General features: G+C 41.4%; 1 protein-coding gene across 1 annotated transcript in view; it reads left to right on the forward strand.

Moving 5' to 3' along the window:
- SORCS3 (sortilin related VPS10 domain containing receptor 3) overlaps positions 1 to 24,884 on the forward strand; it is a 405,333-nt gene that overhangs the window by 167,751 nt on the left and 212,698 nt on the right. Inside the window, exon 3 of the mRNA XM_083441626.1 lies at positions 13,161 to 13,260. Coding sequence (XP_083297752.1) covers positions 13,161 to 13,260 — 100 coding nt within the window. The remainder of the gene's footprint in view (positions 1 to 13,160; positions 13,261 to 24,884) is intronic.

A 24,884-nucleotide genomic window follows, 5' to 3' on the forward strand; every position in this document is an offset into this window, starting at 1 on the left:
TATGTGTGTTTTGGTTTACAGAAAACTCCACACAAGGAAGATGCATAGATCTTCCTATTCCCCTAGTCTCCCTTGGGACTAGGGCTGGGCGATATATTGCTATATCCTCCAAAACTGGTTTGAAGTCTAGATTGTGGTATCACTTTCATCGTTTTTGACCTGGCAATATATTGCAAATCATGATGTATGTGTGTACTATGCAAAAGTCACAATGTGGGAAAAACCGTGAAGCCAGCCAATGCCTCTATATGATTCCATCCTTACTTCAGACATTGTAATTTATCAGTGTATCAGGTGTATATTTAGGTGATGATATGTTGTGATGCTGAAAATCAGATATTGCCCAGACCTCCTTGGGATTGCACTGTAAGGAATATGAATACCTACTTCATATACTTTATTTCCTTTTCCTTTCTTCTTATTTGTCTTTATTTAATATTCATATTATTTGCAGTCAATGCAAAGATTTGCCCCCCCCCCAGTTAAATGCTTAGTATGTTTTAAGCATGTTGTTAGTTTAGTTTCACAGTTTTAATAAAACTTCAATCCACTCCTGTCTTCTTTAGGCATCTTAAATGCCTGCCATCACATTTTATTATTTTGGTATTGTAGAAATTCATTGTAGTCATCATAGTTTAACCTTCACACATAATTCAAGCCTGGAATGTCATATTTATGTGTTCAAAGAACAATAATCTTACTGATCAGGTCAGCAGGCAAGGATGCAATTCTGTTTTTTGTTTTCCCTTTTAAGAGAACATAAACCTTCATTTTCTTTGCCTGCCCAGAAATGGAGTCAGTGTCAAAGAGATAGAAAACAATAGCGCCTGGTATATCATATAAATATAGGAAAGAATGTCAGGTAACAACACTGAGATCACAGTGACAAAGTACAGGATGGATATACAGTTATAATTCAGGGATATTTTATGTTGGTTAAGAAGGGGTGGAATAATAATAATAATAATAATAATAATAATAATAATAATAATAATAATTTTGCAATATTCCCCAGCCACTCTGGGCGGCTTCCAACAAAATATTAAAATACAGTAATCCATCAAAAATTAAAAGCTTCCCTAAACAGGACTTCAGATGTCTTCTAAAAGTCTGGTAGATTTAACTGCAGTGCAGGGAGAATAGGGGTCAGCTTGCTTTGGTAGGGATGAGTCAAGGTAGCAGTTAGAGCATTTTGCTGTGTTAAACAGAAGCCACAATACTTATTGTCCTGCTGAAACACTAAAGGCCTAGATAGCTTTTAGGAACTATCCAACCTCTGCATCTTTTGTTTCTCCTGCTTCTTCACCCGCCCATCTTCAGCTATGGTGTTCAGATGGAAGTCCTAGTTCTTAAGCAACTTTTCATTTGTTGTCTCTGATAGATGATTCAGAAAGTATGTGACACACAATTTTGTCTAGAGGCTGTTTGGCCATACATGATATTGCACAGATCCCGGACTCTATGCTTTCCTCATTAGGTTACAACGCAGTCATTAGTTTGGTGCGGGCAATTATTGATGGTGCCATTAAAACAAAGATCCCATTTCCATTCATCTTTTTCTTCTTCCCAGCAGCAAGAATGCCACTAAGTGTAATCACATAGGATGTTATAAAAATGACACTTTTTATTGGTCTGTGCCAAGGAAGAGGGATTAATACTTACAAAATCTTGGAAGTATTCTGCACAATATCTTTGCAAGATAATAACTTGCAGCAAAATTCCCCAGTCATTATTTACTTCCATGGTCTCCATTATTACTTTATGCATGAAGTAGAAGAGAAACATAATTCTTTCAGATAACACTCCTCAACATACATTACTGTTGACTCATAAAAGCAGTCACAGCTTCACTATGCTGCCCTGGTTATTGCAAAAATATGTTTAACATCAAGTAGCTTTGCGATATATATATGTGCAAGGCATAATATTGTTCTCCTTGGTTTACCCCTATTCTCCCTGCACTGCAGTTAAATCTTACCGATAGCTTGTTGATTGATTAATCATGGCTACATATTAACATGCAGCTGCCTTATGTCAGAATCACAGACATATTGGTTATCGCTCGTTGGGACAGGATGCGGCTTGGGAAAAGCAAAGCACAACTCCACGCACTTGAGGCAGAAGTTATTCAAATGCAGCTAGCGCATCCGCCTGTACATCCCATTGCCACCCAGATTAAATGGTGCCTCAAGAGGTGCCATGATGCATCATGCCAGAGGTTCCTGTAGGATCAGGATGGGAAGCCTGATGCCCTACAAATGTCCCATCAACCCCAAGTCAGTGTGGCCAGTGGTCAGGGATGATGGAATTGTAGTCAAGCAACATTAGGAATTTCCCTTGTGACACTGAAATTAGTATACTGTATTTTTTGCTCTATAAGACTCACTTTTACCCTCCTAAAAAGTAAGGGGAAATGTGTGTGCATCTTATGGAGCGAATGCAGGCTGCGCAGCTATCCCAGAAGCCAGAACAGCAAGAGGGATTGTTGCTTTCACTGCGCAGCGATCCCTCTTGCTCTTCTGGCTTCTGAGATCCAGAATATTTTTTTTCTTGTTTTCCTCCTCCAAAAACTAGGTGTGTCTTGTGGTCTGGTGCGTCTTATAGAGAGAAAAATACGGTATATATTTTTTAAAATGTTCAAATATCCACTAAATGGGCAGTTTCCTCCTTTTACAAATTCAGGTGCCCCCCCCCTTTTTTTGCTGCCCAGGCAGCCATTGTGTGCCATTTCTTTTTAAGAAAAAAAAGCACTTAATTAAATCTACATAAGAACAGAAGGGCTATTCTCTTCCTCCCTCTCTTCTCCCTGTTGCCAAGGTCAGTGGTTTGAGGGCAGTGGGCAGATTGGAATCTCTCTGCATATTTTGTTTGGGTCTGAGAACTCTGATTATATTCTTTGGGGTCTTCATAGTAGCTCTGTACGCAACCCTGCCAACCAAGCTAATGAAATCAAACTAGGTAAATTTTCAGGCCCAAATTTCAGTATAAAAATTGCCAATAACTGTGGAATAATTGAGAGAACAGTAGCTTTCATTTACAGTATGATATTCTCTGATATATGTTTAATATACTACTTTCCCCTTTTAAATATTCCTTTGTTTCTCCTTTGTTTTCTTTGTTTTCCCCATTCCCTGGCAGAAAGCTTTATTTCTGTATTATTATTTTTTTACTGCATTTAATACATTGAAAATGTTTAATATAAGTATTTAAATTATTATTTTTTTAAAAAACAACAACCAACATATTTTTCCTCACCAAAACTAACAGTGAAACAAAAATCTGAATTCACCTCCACCTCCAAATCTTCCAAAGCAGATTTCAGGATCCACTTTCTCCTCAAAATACAAATGTGATTTTTGCAAGCCGCTAAAAATCAGTGAATCTTATGTTGTACTCAAGCTAAAAATTAGTGATGGAAGCTATTCAGTTCCCCCACATGTTCCTCAAAGAACCCTAAGAAAAGTGCGGCTTTTATCTGTGACTTTTTGGAGAAATGTTGGAAAAAACAAATGGGAGCAACAGCACATTTGCCAAATGTGGAAGAAAGACTCCTTCCTGATCTCCAACACCGGAGCAAGAAGAAGTTGTGTTAGAGATTGGATTGGAGGTGCATTGGTGGGAGGAACTGGGGGAGTTGGGATGAACTTGGTAGAAGGCTTAAAGAAGTTGCATTTTTCATAGATGTGGAGTCATAAACCTTGTCTCATATTTGAAACAAACTCAACTTGTTGAGCTTGGCTATCACTATTATTTATTTATTTTTAAAAACACAGCTCAAAATCCCCCATAAGATTTGATGCACTATCCTCGGAAAACACCTTATACTTACCATTCCATCTTCTGTGGCAATTTAGTGAATTTGCAGCCTATGTTGGTATAAGAAGAGCTCTTTGTAGAGCTGACAGGCATCTCTGGCCTCTAGTTGTTGAGGTTAGAAACCAGACAGTATAGTCTGTCAGTTGTGAACACCCTAATCCAAGACATCTCACTCTGAGGGAGTGTCATTTTCTTTAAGTTGTCATTACAGACCCGAGGCTGCCTGTTTGGGGGCTGGCCAGGGATGGAATGACTTCTCAAGTTTGGGCTGTTTTATCGATTCCAGTGTCTGACAAGTTTATTTTTCCCAGCCAAGGTGCTTTGTGTTAGATGAAGCTCTGAACGGGTTCTGTAAAAATGACAGAGAAAGCACTACTGAAGGGAGATTTGGCCCGATGAAAGTGACGAGGCATTAGCAGCTTGGAAATCACTGTAGGCTCACAGCTGAGATGACAGGTTAGACAGATGCATGATTCAGCAGAACTGGAATCCAGGGACAAGCTTTTTCAAATTTGTTTCCTTGCCAAACTAGTCACTGTTTGGTTTGTCGCTGCAACATCTCAAGAAGTGATGGACAAATTGGTCTATTTCCAGTCTGCACCACCTTCTCACGTGTTAACATATAAGTCCATTCCACAACAAAAATGTGTTTAAGTATATATTTGAAAAGCTTTTTAAAATGCATTTTTGATCAAAGTGCATCTCTGAAATATATCAACATATCTAAATATATGTTCTCTACACATTCATTTTTAAGTGCAATGTGATACTTTATTTAAGTCAAGAACAGGTTTGGAACATCCAGGAAATGTAAAATCTGATTGGATAACAGTGTTCTGACATTAGTGCATTTGATCAGTGTATATCAGAATTTGCAAGTATCAAATTCCCCAAGCGTCCCTCCTCTTAAAATGGACCTTTGTTCTTATTTTTTTAATAGATGTTGACTCCCTCTCTCTGGTAATAGATCGATGGATATCTCTGTGTAAAAAGTTTCACTTGTCTAACTAAAAATTAATAAATAAATGGATATTTCTTAATTTTGTAGGTTTTTGAAGGTATGTATTGGTATCAGGATCATGGGGAATAAATCCTTCTAATCCAAAAGGGGGCATAATTTTCTCGTAATAATGTAAACAAACATATACATTCAGTTTGCCAAAGACTTTAATATTTTGGCCAGGATTGAATTAATATAAAGGAAAGGAAGAGTTGAGGTGGGGAACATGCCAATAAGGTAGAAAAGACCCTTGCAGTTGCCCTGGCCAATACGGTTGTGATAGTCACATGGCTCTTAATGGCTGTCACATTCTGTGTGTGTGTGTGTGTGTGTGTGTGAGAGAGAGAGAGAGAGAGAGAGAGAGAGATGGCCACTGGTTTCTTGCATACTCCAAAATATGCATCAGAAATTATGCAAATGCTTTTTTACTTTATTTATAGACTGTTCCTCAGCAATGCTCTCAGAGTGGCTCACAATAAAATAGTAAAATCAGTGAAGCATAAAAATCACAATAAAAATCACAATAAAACCAGTCACAGCAAAGCAGTAAAATAAAATAAAATGCCAGCATAAAATATCAGATACTTAAAAGGCTCTGACAAATAAAATGCACCTGACAAACAAATAAGAACAGCATGGCACCAGCCACACTTCTTGGGGTGACACAAAAGAAAGGACCTGTCTCCTGCCATCATCTATCTCACCTCAGAATTTGACACAAGCAAGCCTGAGAGGCTGATTTTAAGTCCCATGAAGGATATGTATGATACTGGATCACAGGTTAATGTTGCTTGCATGAGTAAAAAGAGTAGCTAGGTATTCATAGGCCAGATTAAGGCCCCATCTGCAGTATAAATGTAAAGTAGTATCATACTGCTTTGCTTTCCTGAAGAATAATGGAAACTGTAGTTTGTTAAGGTTGCTGAGAGTTGCCAGGAGACCACTTTTCTCCACACAGCTATAGTTATCGGACAGTGGCTTAACAGTCAATCCCTCTTCATAGGGAACTCTGGGAATTGTAGCAAGCTACAGGTTCCAGAAGTATTTGGGGGAGGTAAAAAGGTAAAGGTAAAGGACCCCTGGACGGTTAAGTCCAGTCAAAGGTGACTATGGGGTTGCGGCACTCATCTTGCTTCAGGCTGAGGGAGCTGGCGTTTGTCCACAGACAGCTTTCCGGGTCATGTGGCCAGCATGACTAAACCGCTACTGGTGCACGGAGGACTGGGACGAGTGCCAGAGCACACAGAAAGCCATTTACCTTCCTGCTGCAGTGGTACCTATTTATTTACTTGCACTGGAGTACTTTCGAACTGCTAGGTTGGCAGGAGCTGGGACCGAGCAACGGGAGCTCACCCCGTTGTAGGGATTCGAACTGCCGACCTTCTGATCAGCAAGCCCAAGAAGCTCAGTGGTTTAGACCACAGTGCCACCTGTGTCCCTCAGTACTTGGGGGAAGTCATGGCTGTTTAAAATGTGGTATGATACTGCTTTATATGTATAGTGCAGACAGGGCCTAACTAGGTTGTCACCTTCAAAGCAGAGCACCTAAGTTGTCATATGCTGTAGTGACTTTTGCCAGGAGAGAAACATTCTTCTTACCAACTTTCAGGATTCTGAACTGAGATATCAAGCAGCATAGCCAAAGCAGTATTCACAAATCCTATTAACATCAATCATATCAGGCTAGAGCACTATGGCCGATTATACAGATTGTGGTTGTAGCAAATTATTATATGTAGATCTAGCATGTGGCCAAGATTGCTAAACTGCTCCCCAAAGTGTCATGCAACAGGTGATCAATCCTCAGTGAGTTTCCCCTCCACATCTCCTCCCAACCCCATGCTGTTTTATTTTTGCCCTACACAGGGATGGGGGAGGTTTCCAGGTGTGTTGCACAGAAGATGCAGGAGCAGGCAGATGGCCAGCTCTGGAGATAAATGAATGGGAGAAATTATGGCTGCCTTGGCTTCTGCTGCATTAAGGAATTAAAAACCTCTGGGGTTGCAAGCTGGCAACTGTAGCTGTGGCACATTGGAGACAGAACACCTAGAGCCATGGGTTTTTATAAAAAAACCGAACCCTGAGATCATAAAAAAGACAGAGGAGAGATAGAAAATACGAGCAAAGACACACAAAGGCATCTATCTCAGCGAGCAATTCATAATTTCCTGCATGTACACTACTCTGTCCCGAGAGACTGATGCATCTTTTACAACACTCATTTCCCTGGCTCAGGACACAAACATTGAAAGGCCTGTCGCTGACCTTCAGTGCCTTTGCAAAAGTGAAGACTTGGAACAGATAAATGGAAGGCTATGCTAAGAACATGGTATTCATATATTTGCTTTAAAATTTATACCCACCTTTCTATGCAAGGGGACTCAGAACAATTAAAAATTGCTACAATGTTCATTATGTGTAAACCATATGTGAGCCAGTCTCTAATGGATTCGGGACGGACCGGACCAGTGCATTGTGGTTTAACTGTTTCATAGCCTGTAAGGGCAGCTGAAGCAAACTGGAAATTTTTATGCCTCTTGCAATTTCATTGCTACAAGGTACCGGGGAGAAAGTTTACTGTGTTTTAATTTGTAAGTGCTCATTTCCTGATAGGGATTTGGAAGAATTGGGTGCCATTATAATTAAGGGCAAGCTTGATTTATTTGTTTTTACAAAGGTCTCCTGTGTCACTTTTTTAAATGTGTGCAATTCCCACAGCAGGCTCAATCCCCCTTTCCTTTACTTTTTAATCAAGCTTATACATTCAGCTATAAGTTGTGTGCATGTGGGTTTTCTATTTCTATGTTTTATTTTTTGCATTTCCATTCAAGGGCTATTTTGGATTAGTATCCCCTATAGCCATTTATTAATAAGAAGCCTTTACTGATACCTAGTCACTATTTATTTTATTTTCATAAAAGAGAATCATAGAGTTGTAGGGTCCCTCAAATGTCACCCAGCCCTACCCCCATGGGTGCAGAGAATTCCCTATTGCAGCATCTCTGATAGGTGGCCATCTAGCTTCTGCTTAAAAACCTTAAACAAAGGAGAGTCCGCCAGTTTCCAAAGCGGTCTGCTCCATTGTTGAACAGCTTGCACGTTCAGGGCATTCTTGCTAACATTTAATCCAAATACTTTCACTTGTAATTTGAACCCATTCAATCACATCCTATCCTCTGGAGCAACAAAAAACAGATTTGCTCCCTCATCTATGTGACAACTCTTCAAATGCTTGGAGATGGTTATATTACTTCTTGGCTAAGCATATCCAACCCCTTCAACCTTTCCTCAAAAGACTTGAAAGGTTTAGGTAAGTATTAGAATTTACCTTAGAAATAATAAAAACAGTAAAACAACATTTCATCAAAGTTTGGAAGCATTTGGGGTGTGTGGTGAGAATGAGAGAGGAACAACTGTATACCGGAAAGTGGAAATTTTAAGCACTATTGCCTGGCCAGAATAACTGCTCCTAATTCTACTATGGAAATAGATCAGCCACCCAGCCACCTATTTGAGCTGATAGCCCTTTTCTAAAACTATTTTGTGATATAGGAAAGATACACACATATCTCTGTGGCCTTTAAAAACATGTGTTGAAATCTTTCACAATTCTATTCACTTGTAGTTTATTCCCTTTGCATTTCTTTTTTTAAAAAAACGTTGTTTGATACCTGGAGAAAACAGTAGTAGCATGATGGGGTGTGATGCAGACAAAATTAATATGATCATAATTAATATCAAGTCCCTAACTAATTGAAGTGTCTGAGGAGTTTGGGGGCTGAAGATGTATCTGTTCCGTTGTTTGAAGCTACTTCTTAGTTTTTGAAAGTGACAGATGAATGCAATGATAATAATAAATACTGAAACCCAGTCTGTGCATCAGGTTTGCTTATATTTCCATTTCTGCATTGTAAAAAGTACTTGTTAAATATTGCAAGATGCTAAGATGAAAGAGGATAGTGGAAGTGTTAGGTTTTTCTCTAGGTCCCCACAGGCCATTTTTGTAAGGCTGGAGCTGGCCAATATTCCAGTAGAAAAGATCTATGTCCGATTAAAGTTACTAAGAGCCAGACTTCCCCTCTACCTTTTCCTTAAAAGAGTGAGAAAAATTATGAATAAATGGGTAAAGAATGAGGACCATTAGTGGATAAAAGCCTGTAAGTATGGCGTATTTTCAGAAGTAAACATAACTGCTGGGGAAATAGAAAATGTCCAATTATTAACTGATTATTATATTATTTGTTTGAAAACATATTGGAATAAGTAGGCATGGACTTTTTTTTTTTTTTTTTGGTGGGCAATCATTTTTGGTGTTGCAGCCCCAACCCTCTGGAGCCGATTTGGAGAGGGTCTGGAGGATGGGAGGGGAAATTCTCTTGTGCAAGTGGAAATCCTTGCACTAGCAGGATCACTTTATTGGATAATGAAATTAGCAGGAATGGTATGGCTCACTTGTGACATCACTGGTTTCCAATTTCAGGTAGACTGAACAAAAGGAAGGGCAAAACTCAAAGCCAGTGTGACACATAAAAACTAATGCACCCACCATTGTTTTTCACATTAATATTTGTTTTCATATTCACTTTATGATAAAATAAATGCGAAATGAATGGGGTATATATTTGTTTAATTTTTCATTGATCCCTAGATGATGATGTATTGGAAAGTCAAATCCGAGTGAGGGCAATGATCTATGTCTTCACTCTCAATGGGGAATCATTGTTGCCCTATTTAACAGGCTTTCTGGACATTTGGACATAATGGAAGGGGGGACAGTTTTTCAGGAAGGATATATGTGATTCCCCCCATTATTATTATTTTGCAAAATGCACCACCCTTTCCAGTTTAGCACTGTAAATTAGCATTACCACTCATTGGCTCTCTCCCACACATACCTACACCCACACCCCAACTATTAAATGACTTTCTATACTTCTTCTCTTTGATAATAGGAGTTTGGATGCTTCCGAGCCTAAGCCCTGCTGGTGGGGTTAGGTTAGGAGTTACATTAGTGCTCATGCTATTTCCATTACAAAGCATTTAGGGATATTCATCCATTAAGAGCTGCCTGACCCTATGAATCTGCAAGTACTGGATGTCTCCTGCTGTGCATTTAATTGCTCCAACATTACCAGTATTCAGCTATATACATCAGGGAACTCTAATTCCAAGACCTGCTTTAAGAGGAGGTCACTTGTCAGCAGTAAGCCTGCTCTTGGTACCAAGATAGATATGAAGGAGCTTTGGATCTTGACCAAATGCTCTTAAATCTGTGGTTTCTCAAGTTGTCTTGGCCCATTTTAAGATTAAAAGCCAATTGCAGAAATTGGCAAAGGACGTGATAGCACAGAGCTGGTCAGTGGTATTGATTTATACCTCCTATCTTATGGATCCCACAATCAATTGACCTTGTAATCTGACTTAGAAGAGTGGGTGTAACTTTTTTTCTTTTCCCTGAACAAGCAATGTGTACCTAAATTATGTGTTCCTAATGCAGCAAGAAATTAACATTAATGCTTGCTGTCTGCTACAGTGCAACAAGGACGGTGAAACAAATATGGCAGGGGTAGTTAACCAGGTACCCTCCAGATGTTTTGGTCTATGTTCCTATCATCCCTGACCATTGAGCAAGGAACTGAGGGCTGTTGTGGCCCACAACACGCGGAAGGCACTTCTTCGGTTACCCCTGAAATGGAGAGTCATCTGGGAACTCATAGAAATGGGAGCAGAAAGTAGTGAAACAGTATGCCAACAAGTATTCTGATGTATAGTGGTTTTAAGAAACACATTACAGAGATATTGAACCACAATTCAGCTAGCAGAAGTCTGTGATCTGTCTATAAATCATCCATGGCAGATTCTCCAGAATCTTTCCTTTTCAGATGCTACACTTTTGGTTCACTCTCAGATCTTCCCAAAACATGCAGTCGTATATCAACATAATGAGCAAACTGGGCAATTGTTGTTAATGGCTGACAGACACATCTGTGATGGCAGTGCCTATCAAAAAAAAGGGGGGGCATTTGTGATCCAGCAATTCTGGTGAACTAAGTATTTTACAATAATTCCTCTTGCTTCCTGCCATATTGGATAATAAAAGAGTGGTGGTGGCTTGTGCCCATTGGGAATGGTAGGATGGAAGGCAGAGAAGCCAACAGTAGATGGTGCCAGAACCAAAGAAAGTCAGAGACAAGTGATCCTCCTCTTTGTCCTCATCTTCCTTCCTGCTTTCATTCTTCAATGGTAACACTGAGACAAAGGAAGAGGAAACTCACTTTCAATGCCATGCCTTGGACTGGTTGTAAGAAAGAATGCAGGAACCCAAGGGCAGACTGAGGTTGGTGGCGCCATGCCTCAGGATGGTGAAGAATTTTGACTCACTTTTAAATTAGTTCGCTTGTAACAAAATTCACACTTCCAAAACAATACGCGATCACAAACACAACCATCTTCCATTGAACTTCTCCAGACAAGTAATGTGCACCAAAATGCATATACTAGGGTGAAGTGTTTGTATAAGTGCGTAAATGAGTGAAAGTAAGATACAAAACCTCTTTATATTAGGATAAATTGCCTTGCAAAAATGTGTGTTTTCACAGTAAAATGTTGACAAATTTCCATGAGGACTTAAAAAAAAATATCTTAAAAAAATCAAGTGATTGTGGAAATGTAAAGAACTGAACGTAACACTGAAATAGTGAGAAGCTGAAATTGACAGATTTGCCCATGACCAGCAGTGCCCCAATGGACCCCCTTAATGGACCAACCTCCACTGTAGAATATTGAGAACATATCTGGTATTCCTCAAGATGCATTTGCAATGTTTACAGCTTTATTTGTTTATTTATTTACAAGTGCAAACTTATCTTTGTATTCTCAAAGAAGAAGGGTGGAAAAGAGATAAGGTATAAAGGAGGAAGCTCTTGGAGATGTAATCTACACTTGCAAATGCCACCTCCAGATCATCTGCTGTATCTTTCAGGCTTTGCTAGCATTGGAACCAATACCTCTCTTCCCAGAAAGGGGGGGGGGGCAATGCCTGGCACTGAGGCAGCTACTTTAATCTTAATATACTAGAGATACCAATTTGACTGATCTGTGGGCATGATTTTGGTCTCTGCCACTTTTGGCCTTCAGATTTATCTCTACCTCTGACTTCATGTTTCCCTTTGCTTCACGATCTTAACTTTGATGCATATCATATATTTGTTTTAAGTGATGGTCCTTGCTCTTTAGGAATGTGCTGTCTGAAGGTGTCTGTGAGTGAACATGGCTGTGTGTGTAGTGAGTCTCATGTTGTTATTCATACAATTTTATCACGACATACTTTTAAACGTGAGGACCATATCGAAAGCGACATCCAGTAAAATCTGACATCGTATGGAAAGCAAAGATAGTAAAAACGGCTACTTTTCTGTGAGAGGATGTTGGTAACAACAGGCCCAAATATTAAACCCAGTTAATATATGACTTGGTTCAGTCTCCCATGTGCAATTGAGAAGAGGACAGCTGCCCCCATTTTCTCAAAGAACACATGAGATATTCCACATGGAGGCTTACATGTGCACTGATGAGATTCATACATTCCTCCCCCTTCTGTGTCAGGAAAGAGACCATGAATCATAGCATCCTACAATATGGGGCTTGCTTGAAGTGCCTATGAGACCTGCTAAATTGGGAATATGGGGGAGAGGAAGCAGCCTGCTTGAGTGACATCACAACCAGGGATAATGGATGAGCCTATGCTCAGGTTTTTCTGTTTGCAGTCCAAAGACTACATTGAGGCTGCATAGATGCCATACATTTGAAGCACATTTTAAGCACATAGTTTACTAAAAACAATCATGGGAACTGTGGTTTATCCCCTTACAAAGCTGCAGCGCCCAGGACCCTTAACAAACGACAGTTCCCAGTATTATTTGGGCGAAGCGATGTGCTTCTAAACTTTAAAGCAGATTCAGAATCAGCTTATCATTTATCAGTTGGTTTACGCAATGAAAACTCACTGTACAGGGCCTGCCTAGTGACCTAACCAGTCTAAGTATTCTGTGTCTAAGACGACCAATATTAAATGAACAAAAAGTTTCAAAGAGAAAATTCAAACCAATTCAATAATGTATCTTTTCAGGAATATACGGTAAAGAAATAGTTTGTAATGCAGTCTTGATACTAGCTATCATTATGCTTAGATACATGAAAAAGAGTAACTGATTAAAGAAAATACCAGCCACAAACTTGTTGACAAAGCACCCAATTGATGCTGGATGCCAAACATTCCATTTATGGATCAGGAGTTTTGCCAAAGTCCTAAAGAGTAATTCGATGCATTTTCTCTTTATTCCAGGTCCACAGATTATGGGACTACTTATGAAAAGCTAAACGACAAGGTGGGACTGAAAACAGTGCTGAGTTACCTTTACGTCAGTCCTACTAATAAGAGAAAGGTAAGGAAGCTATTTTTGAACAGGTAGCTAAGTATGGTAAAAAAATAAATGAAAAAGCTCTGCTCACACAGGTGAGAATTCCAGCTCCATATCAAGAACATGAAATCTTTGGCAAATCAGATTCTTGTTTTCTTCTTCTTCTTTTGGCATGAGTTTTTAACTTGCAACCTTTTGCTTATACCCTACAAACTAATTTGTTGCTAATGCTACAGTTCTTCTACCAGTTTACTTGTGAGTAAGCTTCATTGTTGTGAATGGGAGGTACTTCTAAGTATAGGAATATTTGTAAGGTAGGTTTCATGTGGGCCATTAAAAAACACATTGGTTATTTTTTTTACACAGTTTTGCATGTGAATGTTGTTAAGATTTGATTTGTCTTTTGCATTTATGTTATCTTGTTATTTATATTATTATTTATTGGATTTCTTACCCTTCACCATAAAATCGGAGGGTGGGTTACAGGATTAAAAATTCAATATTAAAAATCAATGAAAACAATTTACAATTGTATGTGTGCATGCACATGTGAAAGGCTGGGGTCAAGAGGTTCATCTTCAGCATGTGACAAAAGTGATACAATGCAGTTGCCACATAAACCTCTTTGGGGACAGAAATTCAGAGAATAATGTCGACTTTGCATTTATATTATAGAGTATAGACTGACTTAAGCATCTGCCATTTTAAGCCTTACCTGTAATATGGTCTGAAGCTATAATTATAAAGCATGTGTTCCAGTTTCTTCAGACAATGTGTCTACTTCTTTATGCAAATAACTTTTCAACTTGGCCTCATGTTAGTTTGAACCCAGTATGACTCCATTAAGAACAGGGTACTCCTACCCATAGTAGGCCCATTGAAATAAACGGACATCACTTATGTTCATTAATGTCAAGGGGTCTACTTTGAACATGTCTTAGTTGGATACAACCCAAGGCTGCAATTGTTTTCTAGCTTGTGGTTTGCACAAAAGATTAGAGGCTTCATGGAGTATCAGAAGTACAAGAGCTGAACTCTGTTTCTGTTGCTTCCTTTCAGCCCTTGGTTCTATTTGCTACCTTTTAAGTTTAGCAAATTTTAGTATTCACAGCTGGGGTTTGAACAATATGCAAAAAGCCAAGAGTTCAAAGTCACTAATAAGGATATGCATAGAGCGTGAGGCAAATAGAAAACACTAAGCGTTTGCTTGGAGTGCGTAGCAACCAGTGTGATGTCACTGTTTTCCATGTGATGTTCTCTGTGCTCCTGCAGAGAGAATCCAGGGTCATTTGTTATAATTTTTTTTTTTTAAACTAAAGTAATCATCATGTTGATTCACTTTGTGGGAAGGGAACAGATGCCGTTATCTCTTGTGTGTTGTCAGAGACAGATTGCCATAGTAGATAACTAAATGGCAGCATCAGAGCTGTGTAAGGGGAAATCTTTGGAACTATTACATTTGATCTTTTTCAAAGTGCCGTTTTGGTCACCTGCTATATATCAATCTGAATGTGCATTTTGCCGTTAGTATTTTTACTATTATTTTTTCCATCTGTTGTCAGGTCACCAGGTTCAGGACTGATGTTTATTTTTCTGCCAGGTATCTTAAGGCAGGCGCATCGCCATAGCTACAGTTTTGTCCTGTCACATCTACAGGGAATCTTTCCTTTTTAAATTTCTCGGGCTGAGTACTCATCAGTCATTGTGACCTGCTCAGTGTTCTGAAATCAAATCACATCAGCTTCTGTTTCATATGATAGACTAGGATAGCTTTTGTGTCCACATGCTATCAGCATGTTTTCTCAGAATCCACAAACCCAGGCACCCCAAGATTCAGAATGTAATGACTTTCCCCAAAGCAGCACCCATTGCTTCCTGATCACATTCCTCACTGCTAATCCTTCACCTTTTTGCAAACTTACTCTGCCATGTGATAGAAGTGGTTGGGGGTGGAAAAGATGACAGCACTCCTGCACCTTTAATAGTTCTGTTGAGCAGGTACCGTATTTTTCGCCCTATAGGACGCACCGTCCCATAAGGCGCACCTAGTTTTTTTGGGGGGGAAATAAAGGAAAAAAATTATTTCCCCCCCAGGCGCGGGGTTGGGGAAGCCCGAGCTTCCCCCGACCCCAGCCCCCAAACAGGCAGCTCTCTGCAAGCCGTGGGAGCCCAGTGCTGGCTCCCGCCGCTTGCTGAGAGGTCCGCGAAGTCTGGACGAGCTGAGCTCAGCGCGCGCAGGCTTCAGCATGCAGGCACCTCTCCGCCAGCAGCGGGAGCGCTCCCGCTGCTAGCGGAGAGGTCTGCGAAGCCTGGACGCGCTGAGCTCAGCGCGCGCAGGCTTCAGCATGCAGGCACCCCTCCGCCAGCAGCGGGAGCGCTCCCGCTGCTAGCGGAGAGGTCCGCGAAGCCTGGACGCGCTGAGCTCAGCGCACGCAGGCTTCAGCATGCAGGCACCTCTCCGCCAGCAGCGGGAGCGCTTCCGCTGTTAGCGGAGAGGTCCGCGAAGCCTGGACGCGCTGAGCTCAGCGCGCGCAGGCTTCAGCATGCAGGCACCTCTCCGCCAGCAGCGGGAGCGCTCCCGCTGCTAGCGGAGAGGTCCGCGAAGCCTGGACGCGCTGAGCTCAGCGCGCGCAGGCTTCAGCATGCAGGCACCCCTCCGCCAGTAGCGGGAGCGCTCCCGCTGCTGGCGGAGAGGTCCGCGAAGCCTGGACGCGCTGAGCTCAGCGCGCGCAGGCTTCAGCATGCAGGCACCTCTCCGCAAGCAGCGGGAGCGCTCCTGCTGTTTGCGGAGAGGTCCCCGATGCCTGCATTCGCCCCATAGGACGCACCCAGATTTCCCCTTCATTTTTGGAGGGGGAAAAGTGCGTCCTATAGGGCGAAAAATACGGTATATATATTTCTTATGTGCCCATTGAAATTCTCAAATCCAAGAATACAAGAAAACAGTATGAAGAAGTAATTTCTTTTGTATGTTCTCCTAGCATTCAACTTTAATGGACGTCCAAAAGTTTTAGTGTTATGAGAAAAGAAGAAAAAGTTTTCTTTATCCACGTTTCATGTACCAGACACAATTTTCTATACAACTATGAACTGTGCAAGAACCTTGTCTTCTTTTCATCTGGTCACACTATGGTAGGGATAGATTTTTCTAAAAAAATATCCATATGAAACTTATCAACACTGTTCCACCACCCTAATTCTAACTATGCTTCACCTCAGCATAAAGCTACTCATTTCTTACTAGCTCTGCTAAAATTACTAAGAGTCCTCATGTATTATTGTTGGGGTCCCAGTTATATGCATTATTCAATGCACTATTCAAAGTATTGGTGCTGACCTTTAAAGCCCTAAACAGCCTTGGTCCTGTATACCTGAAGGAGCGTCTCCACCCCCATCGTTCAGCCCAGACACTGAGGTCCAGCTTTGAGGGCCTTCTGGCGGTTCCCTCACTGAGAGAAGTGAGGTTACAGGGAACCAGGCACAGGGCCTTCTCAGTGGTGGCACCTGCCCTGTGGAACACCTCCCATCAGATGTCAAGGAAATAAGCAACTATCTTACTTTTAAAAGACATCTGAAGGCAGCCCTGTTTAGGGAAGTTTTTAATGTTTAATTTTGTATTGTGTTTTTAATATTTGGTTGGAAGCCGCCCAGAGTGGCTGGGGAAACCCAGCCAGATGGGCGGGGTATGTATAAATAAATAAATAATTTTAATATCATACACATGTAGACTTCAGGTATCCTAAAGTAACCAGCACATAAATAGACATGTACAACAATGCAAATACTTCCATATATAAATCTATTTAGATTCCTAGTCCATCCACTTTGGGGCTTTAGCAGGGATGGTTGCCTAAGTCTCAAGGTATGGGCTCTCTAGAATTCTTCTGGGTGTACTCAGAACTGATCATTCCAGCCAAGGAACCTTGGGAAATAAAGTTCACAATATGGCTGCTTAATGAGCCAGGAAGCATTGGTAATACTTCATTAATAAAATCTCCCAACACAAGACATATGCTTCAAATCTAGCCAATTATTTAAGTTACTGGATTTATTAGCCTCATAAATTGTACACAAGTGTTAAGAGATGTTTAAAGAAAAATTCCAGGTATTAACACCTCTTCAGTGCAGAAATAATAGCAATTCACACGTCATTTTCCTATCTGCCTTCCAATTTATTTTAAGAAGCAACATTCATTCTAGTAATGGAAACTCTATTCATTGTCGCTCAGTCTTCCAGTGTGCATGTAGACTTTCGTCAGAATTCCTTAAGCATTGGCTCAGTGCTACCTAAATTACTGTTTGATCATATCTCATGATGTTTGTAGCAATTAATTTAGCATTTTTAACATTCCACCGGATAATACTGCTGCTAAAATTGGTTAATATTGGTTTGAATAATAAGAGATTTTCAATGAAAAGGACAAGAAGAGAAAAATATGGGATAAGTCCTCCTTAATATTAGGAGGCAGCAGGAGGTGGTGTCACCATTCTTCAACATTCCTTGAAGAAAATTCAGGGATGAGCAGATATACTTAGGTGATGCAGATATATATCAGATGATGATTGAAGAGTCTGGGTCAGTTTATATGGGGAGAGATGGCCCTTGTGATAATGTGGTCCTGAGCCGTTTAAGGCTTTATAGGTCAAAACCAACATTTTGAATTGGCCCCGGAAACTGATCAATCCAGACTGAGCATGTCAGTGAATCTTCATCCCACTTCACCTTATCTTGTAGAGTGGTACCTCGGGTTACATACGCTTCAGGTTACATACGCTTCAGGTTACAGACTCTGCTAACCCAGAAATAGTGCTTCAGGTTAAGAACTTTGCTTCAGGACGAGAACAGAAATCGTGGTCTGGTGGCACGGCGGCAGCAGGAGGCCCCACTAGCTAAAGTGGTGCTTCAGGTTAAGAACAGTTTCAGGTTAAGAACGGACCTCCAGAACGAATTAAGTACTTAACCCGAGATACCACTGTAATTGGATTTGTGCACATTAATGGTTGAGTTTTAAACTTTGGCTTTCATACACAATCCCAGCTATTCCATGGAATTCATTGTCCAAAAGAACTGGAAAGATATTGTAAGAATAAGTGGTTTAAGAATGGAAGCCATCACTTCCACCTCTCCCCTCTGAGTTATTTTTTCCTCCTGAGTTTTACTACAGACATCTGTTCGATTTAATTTTCATAGAAGATGGCCATAATTGTATTCATTTGCTCATTAGGCTAATTAATTTTGGCATCTTCATCCACTGAAGAGCTCAATATAGTAAGAAGTATTAAAGCATCGCTCAGAATGGGGAGTCCATAGTCTGAAACTGAGGAACACCTTAGAAGCATTTTTAATAAATAAATATTGCAATGAAGGCCGATCGCCGAAGAATTTATGCTTTTGAATTATGGTGCTGGAGGAGACTCTTGAGAGTCCCATGGACTGCAAGAAGATCAAACCTATCCATTCTTAAGGAAATCATCCCTGAGTGCTCACTGGAAGGACAGATCGTGAAGCTGAGGTTCCAATACTTTGGCCACCTCATGAGAAGAGAAGACTCCCTGAAAAAGACCCTGATGTTGGGAAAGATGGAGGGAAAGAAGGAGAAGGGGATGACCAAGAACAAGATGGTTGGACAGTGTTCTCGAAGCTACCAGCATGAGTTTGACCAAACTGTGGGAGGCAGTGGAAGACAGGAGTGCTTGGCATGCTCTGGTCCATGGGGTCACGAAGAGTCAGACATGACTAAATGACTAAACAACAACAATACTGCCCATTTGGCTTTTTTAGTGTTATTATTAAAAAATGTTTCCCTCAGCAAACTGTTTAAAGGGCAGGTGGATACCATATACTTAAAACACATCCAACACTTATAAAGCACATGGCTTGTCCCAAAGAATCACAGGAACTGCAGTTTGCTAAGGGTACTGCAAATTGTATCTGTGAGGAACTACAGTTCCCATGATTATTTGGGAGAAGTTGTGTGATCTAAATGTGTCCTGATGTGCTTTAAATGTATGGTGTGGATCTGACCTTAGTGTGAGCTGTTCTACATTCTTGCCCTGTTGGTATTTAACCTTGTTATGGCTTAGTCCCATTTATGGTACAGCTAGTAACTTATATCGGAGATGAAAGGCAACTAATGTTGGGAAACATTACATTTTTTAGGGTTTGTCCAAAGATTAGGACATTTTGGGTCAATATAATGAGTGTAATTGAAGTAATAACTGGATATAGAACGCCGATGGGCCCTTTAATTACCTTATTTGGTTACAACAAAGATATACTGTTAGCAGTGGATAGATAATTAGTTCAACATTTACTAATTGCTGCCAGAATAATTATTTGCTGTAAGTGGAAGAAAATGAGAACACCAACTTTAGAAGAATGGTTCATTAAGATATGGAATATTGTTTGCATGGCTGAGTTACTGAATATGGTAAGAGTTAGAGGAGGCAGACAATCCGATAATCCTTTTCTGGAGACAGTGGAGTGTTTTGATTTATTGGAATGAGGTTCAAGATAATGCAGACCCATATGCATTAGTGGGAACATTTTTATCTGTATGGCCTTTCTGATTATGTAACAGACATTGTGTGTTTGTTTTTACACTCGGCTAATTGTCTTATGCAAATGTACATGTATATCAGATGGATTGTAAATACATATTTACTTTTTTAAAAAAAGTAAAGAGAGGGAATTGTGAGTGTTTGTGACGTTGACGGAAAGGATAATAGGATTATGACGAGCATCACCCAGAGAAGCTTTCACCAACTTGATGTCCTCCAGCGGTTGCTGGACTACAACTCCCATCAGCCCCCAGCCAGCATTTGGGAGTTGTAGTCCAGCAACTGTAGGGACGACAGAGGACGAGATGGTTGGACAGTGTTCTTGAAGCTACAAACATGAGTAAGACCAAACTGCGGGAGGCAGTGGAAGACAGAAGGGCCTGGTGTGCTCTGGTCCATGGGGTCACGAAGAGTTGGACACGACTAAACGACTAAACAACAACAACAAGTCCAGCAACAGCTGGAGAGCGCCCGGTTAAGGCTGACATAGAGGAAAGTCACTGGAGATCAGCATATGGTGCTACCCACTGCTTCACTGATTTTGAGTTATAGGCAAGAAATAAGATCTGATAGCAGATTTAAAGACATGTGATAATGAATTTTCACAAGATTCAGTTCTCATGCATAAGTTACCATTTTGGGAAGAGTGTTTTTTTTTTTTTTTTTTAAAAAAAATTAAGCTCCTCCACTCCACACACCTTTCACTGTTTTACATATTTCTTGTCCTGTTCACAGCCATTGTTCTCCTGCTGAGGTGGTGAGGAGAGATGAGACTATACCCCACCTACTGCCCCAATGCTGAAGCAACCAGATTCAGGGGCAGAGGAAGGGGGTGCGGTGGGGGCGGTCTACCCCAGGTGTCACCACTGAGGGGGGTGACAAAATGATGGGCCTGCAGCATGCCTGAGCCACACGTCTCACCTGGGAGTGATGTGGTGGCTTGGGAGCCTGCAGGCTCTGTGCTGCCCCAAACGGTCCACTTGCTGCCTCCCCCCCCCATCTGTAAGGCAGCTGAGTGGGAGGAGGCAGGCAGACTCCTCAGAGGCCCCATGGAGCGTCCTGCCCCGGCTGGCCCCACCTCTGGGCGCAGGGCACCTGCGCAGTCCCAGGTGCCCAATCGGCTTGATACGCCGCTGACCAGATCAGCTCAATGTGTGTTGATGAAAGTAATGTAGTACTATCTGCTATAATTTGGGCACTGTGCAGCTAAAGTAAATCCACTCTTCATTCTATATTAAAAAGAACCATGCCTCCAATCTAGTGAGGGCCATGTGCAAAAGCAATTTTCATAGCCAAATTGCACACTTCTAGCACCCATGACACCCCATGCAGAACCCTGTGTGCTGGTTGACTGGATTGGTGGTACAGTCAGGTTTGGCAGTTCTAGCCACCTGCTAGAATTTGTAGAAATTCAGTCCAGGTCTACCTTCTTCTCTGCCTCCTCCAAAGAATAACTGATGCTGACCACACTTAGCCTCAGTTCTGTGGGTGCAGGTATCAGATCTTTTCAGACAGTAGCTCATGCATAACCTGGTGCTTATCGCATTGATCTTTGAGCTGAAGGAACTATGCTGTTTATTTCTTAATGTTGTGTATTAGTTTGCCAGCAGGCTTGAATCTTCCTGGATTCCCTCTGGGTACGAAAGCCCCCCCAGCTCCTGATTGCTGCAGGGTTGTGGCTGACATGCTTTGCTCCTTGGTTCTCAAAGCAGGAGTAAAGAAGTAATAGTTAGCAAGAACAAGAGAAAAGTGCTACATCTCTCCTTTCCTAATTGATTTACCAGACAGAAGGATAATTGCTTCTCAGCTGTCCTGCAGGACTACGTTGGGAATTACCTATCAGGTTTCCCAAATGCCTCTGTTCAGCTGTGAAATAACAATCATGCAGCCATTGGAATGCCAGTTCCATAAGTGTCATGGACCCTGGTCAAAAGCAAAGCCCAGAGCTCAATGAGATCATAAAGCACAATGATCTGAGCTCTTAATTTTTACAAAAGAAATGTTTCTTTGGTCGTCTCCACCCCACTGCCTTAATTATCTGGATTCCTCTCCTTTATTCTTACAAGCCTGCCTTTAGAGGAAAGCTAGCATGACTCACTGTTTAAGTGTTGTGTGTCCCTTATAATAGCTACTACTGTCAGGAACAATAGACTAGATATGGTGAATCATTGGTTTTCCTCATTGAATATGGTTTTAGCTTCTTTTGGTGAAATAACCAGTCTACAGCCTAAAAATGTAATTACTGTTCAGCAAAAATCTGAACAGTAATTCTGTATGACTCTTTGCTTATTGTCACAGGCTTTCTCTTTTTTCTATTAAAATGCATCACAAGCACTTAGGTATGACCTCCATCAAGTTATAAAATAGAGGAACATTTGATTGGAAGGGACTTGCACAGTTTTGCCTAGTAACAGTTATCTGAAGAGACCTAATGTGGTCCCTAGGGTTGGTCCTACTGTGAGTTAAGAATCTTTCTGCATCAGTATATATGCCCTTATCCAAGAGGAAACATGGGTCAGCTGTGGAAGATGGCAGACTATGGTTAAATTTCACTTTCCCATGTTCGCTTAATGTTCCTGATGCCATTGCACTCAGTGTCCCCTGCCCTCATGTCAGTAGCCAGTAGCTAGAGATGTAGAATTGGAAGTCACTTAGCACAATAATGCCAGCACGTGAAATGTATTAAACAAGTTATAGTGGGGAAGGAGGAAACTTGTAGCAAAGCTTCTGTTTCAGCAGAGCCCCCTGGGATGTTCCACCCCAACAGCCTGGCTTGTACGTGCTCACAATTGCTACAGACAGAACAGGCTCAATAGCAATGCCATGGAGTCTGTTATTCCCAATCCTGTGACAGTTGTACATAAGGAAGTCCCATTGATATGAGTGCCAGTGATAGGATCATAGAATTGTAAAGTTGGAAGGGACTCCAACGGAATCTCAACTAAATCATAACTGGAAACCTTTTTTTTTTGGCAGAAAATGCACACATTCCTTAAACTTCCACCTCTATAGGAACTACCTGTGTCCAGAACTTTCCTCCACCTGAAGAAATAAACATCCCAACATCTGTGTACGGCAATTCTGGGCTTACATTGCCTTAAATGCAAGCCTGTGCCTGTGTAACTGTTGCAGGCTTTTGGCTTTTTATATTTATGGATCAAGTGGCAGAACCCTTTGATTTTTGACTCCAGAGAATCTGTGCTTAATTATTGCCAAGACATTACAGTTCTGAGCTGCTCTGGAAGCTTCCTGATGCATGGAAACTGCTACGTGGCTCGAGGTCTCCTGCACAATTATAATTCCCATTTATAACAGGGAGCCTGAGAGCCTGTTACTCTGAGATTTCCCTGTTAAGGAGCTCTAATCAGGAAAGCATATTCTGAGGCACGTTTTTCATTTCACGGACATACTGCTGACTGATGATTTGCATGAGAAGCCAAGCAAAGCGGCATCTGGTATAACTCTACTTCATATGAGTTATTGTAGCTTGATCTAAACTACAGGATAGATTGAGACTCAGGGATCTTTTTACAAGTTTCAGAAGGAGAGGTGTCTATCATAAACTGACTTTCTGCAGACCATGAATAATCAGCCAGCTAATAGCAACCGTGCCTGCCGTTATTTTCCAGGTAGGGGCAGACAGATATCAGAAGGCTTCTGAGAGCCAATGTAGTCTAGTGGGCAAAGCGCTGGCTCTCAGCTTCTGTGCCACAATACTCATTGTGTGGCATTTGGCAATTGCCCTCTTCCTAACCTGCCCTGTTCTGTGTATATTAGCTGCTTAGAGCCCAGCAGCTCTGAGGAGCGCTTCTGCTTCTGATGGTGGAGGAGGGTGGGGCTGCATAATGAGCAGTAAATGAGTAAAGGTTCCCACGATCCTTAAACTGTTATACTTCCAGGTTCCTTTGGGGGGACGGGGAGCCATATGTCAAATGTTCTTTAAATGTGTGGTGTTGATGTGCCCATTAACATAGGAAGTATAATTTCTGGGCTTTCCCCAGAGTGGGGGTGAGAGGGCTAACCAGGAGTTATTGTGTGAACCAGCCTAGCTGAGGGTAGAGATCCATGTAGGGATGCGGGTGGCGCTATGGTCTAAACCACTGAGCCTCTTGGGCTTGCCGATCAGAAGGTTGGTGGTTTGAATCCCCACAACAGGGTGAGCTTCTGTTGCTCTGTCCCAGCTCCTGCCAACCTAGCAGTTCGAAAGCACACCAGTGCAAGTAGATAAATAGGTACAGCTGCGGCGGGAAGGTAAATGGTGTTTCCATGCGCTCTGGTTTCCATCACGGTGTTCCATTGCGCCAGCAGCGGTTTAGTCATGCTGGCCACATGACCAGGAAAGCTGTCTGTGGACAAATGCTGGCTCCCTTGGCCTGAAAGCAAGATGAGTGCCACAATTGCATAGTCACCTTTGACTGGACTGGTCCAGGGGTCCTTTACCTTTAGAGATCTGTGTATTAACAATGGATCCTCCTTCCAACTCAGGAGTTGATAGGCAATGTCTGAAGCAACACAGTGGTCCCCCACCCCATAAAAATTGGATAATAATTGGAAGTTTTCCTCCATCAAACAGATTAGTCATAATACGCAGCTCACTTCTATGGCCCTTGAATGTGCCATATAATTAATTATTTGTGCTATCAGGGTACTCAGGAAACATATCTAGATCTCACGGTCTACATGCACTGGCATCATCTCCACACAGTGCTCCTTCCCATTCATCCAATAGAAAGGGATAAATGCTAGACCTGCAATGTAGGTGTTGTGGGCAGGGTCTCTGGTCTCTTAAAGGTATGCTTCTGATTGTTTGCTACAGCATAGAGCTAGGAGCATCAGTATGGATATCAGACATGAGAACTGTGCAAACACAACTTCTTCAGTGCTTTTCTTCTAGGGAAAACTGTGCCGGTACTGCGTACCCTTGAGTACCCCTGGGAAGCACTGGTCTTCTTGCGTCTGAGGGTTGTATCCAATGTTACTCTTTGTCATTTTTAAAATCTTCTGCTCCGTCACAGCTAAATTACTGCTGGAAGTTTTTGTTTTGTTTTGTTTGATTGTTCCAGCTGGGCAATAGTGTGATGAGGCTG

This window comes from Podarcis tiliguerta, assembly GCF_965153285.1.
Source record: "Podarcis tiliguerta genome assembly, chromosome: 5".
Taxonomy (NCBI): Eukaryota; Metazoa; Chordata; class Lepidosauria; order Squamata; family Lacertidae; genus Podarcis; species Podarcis tiliguerta.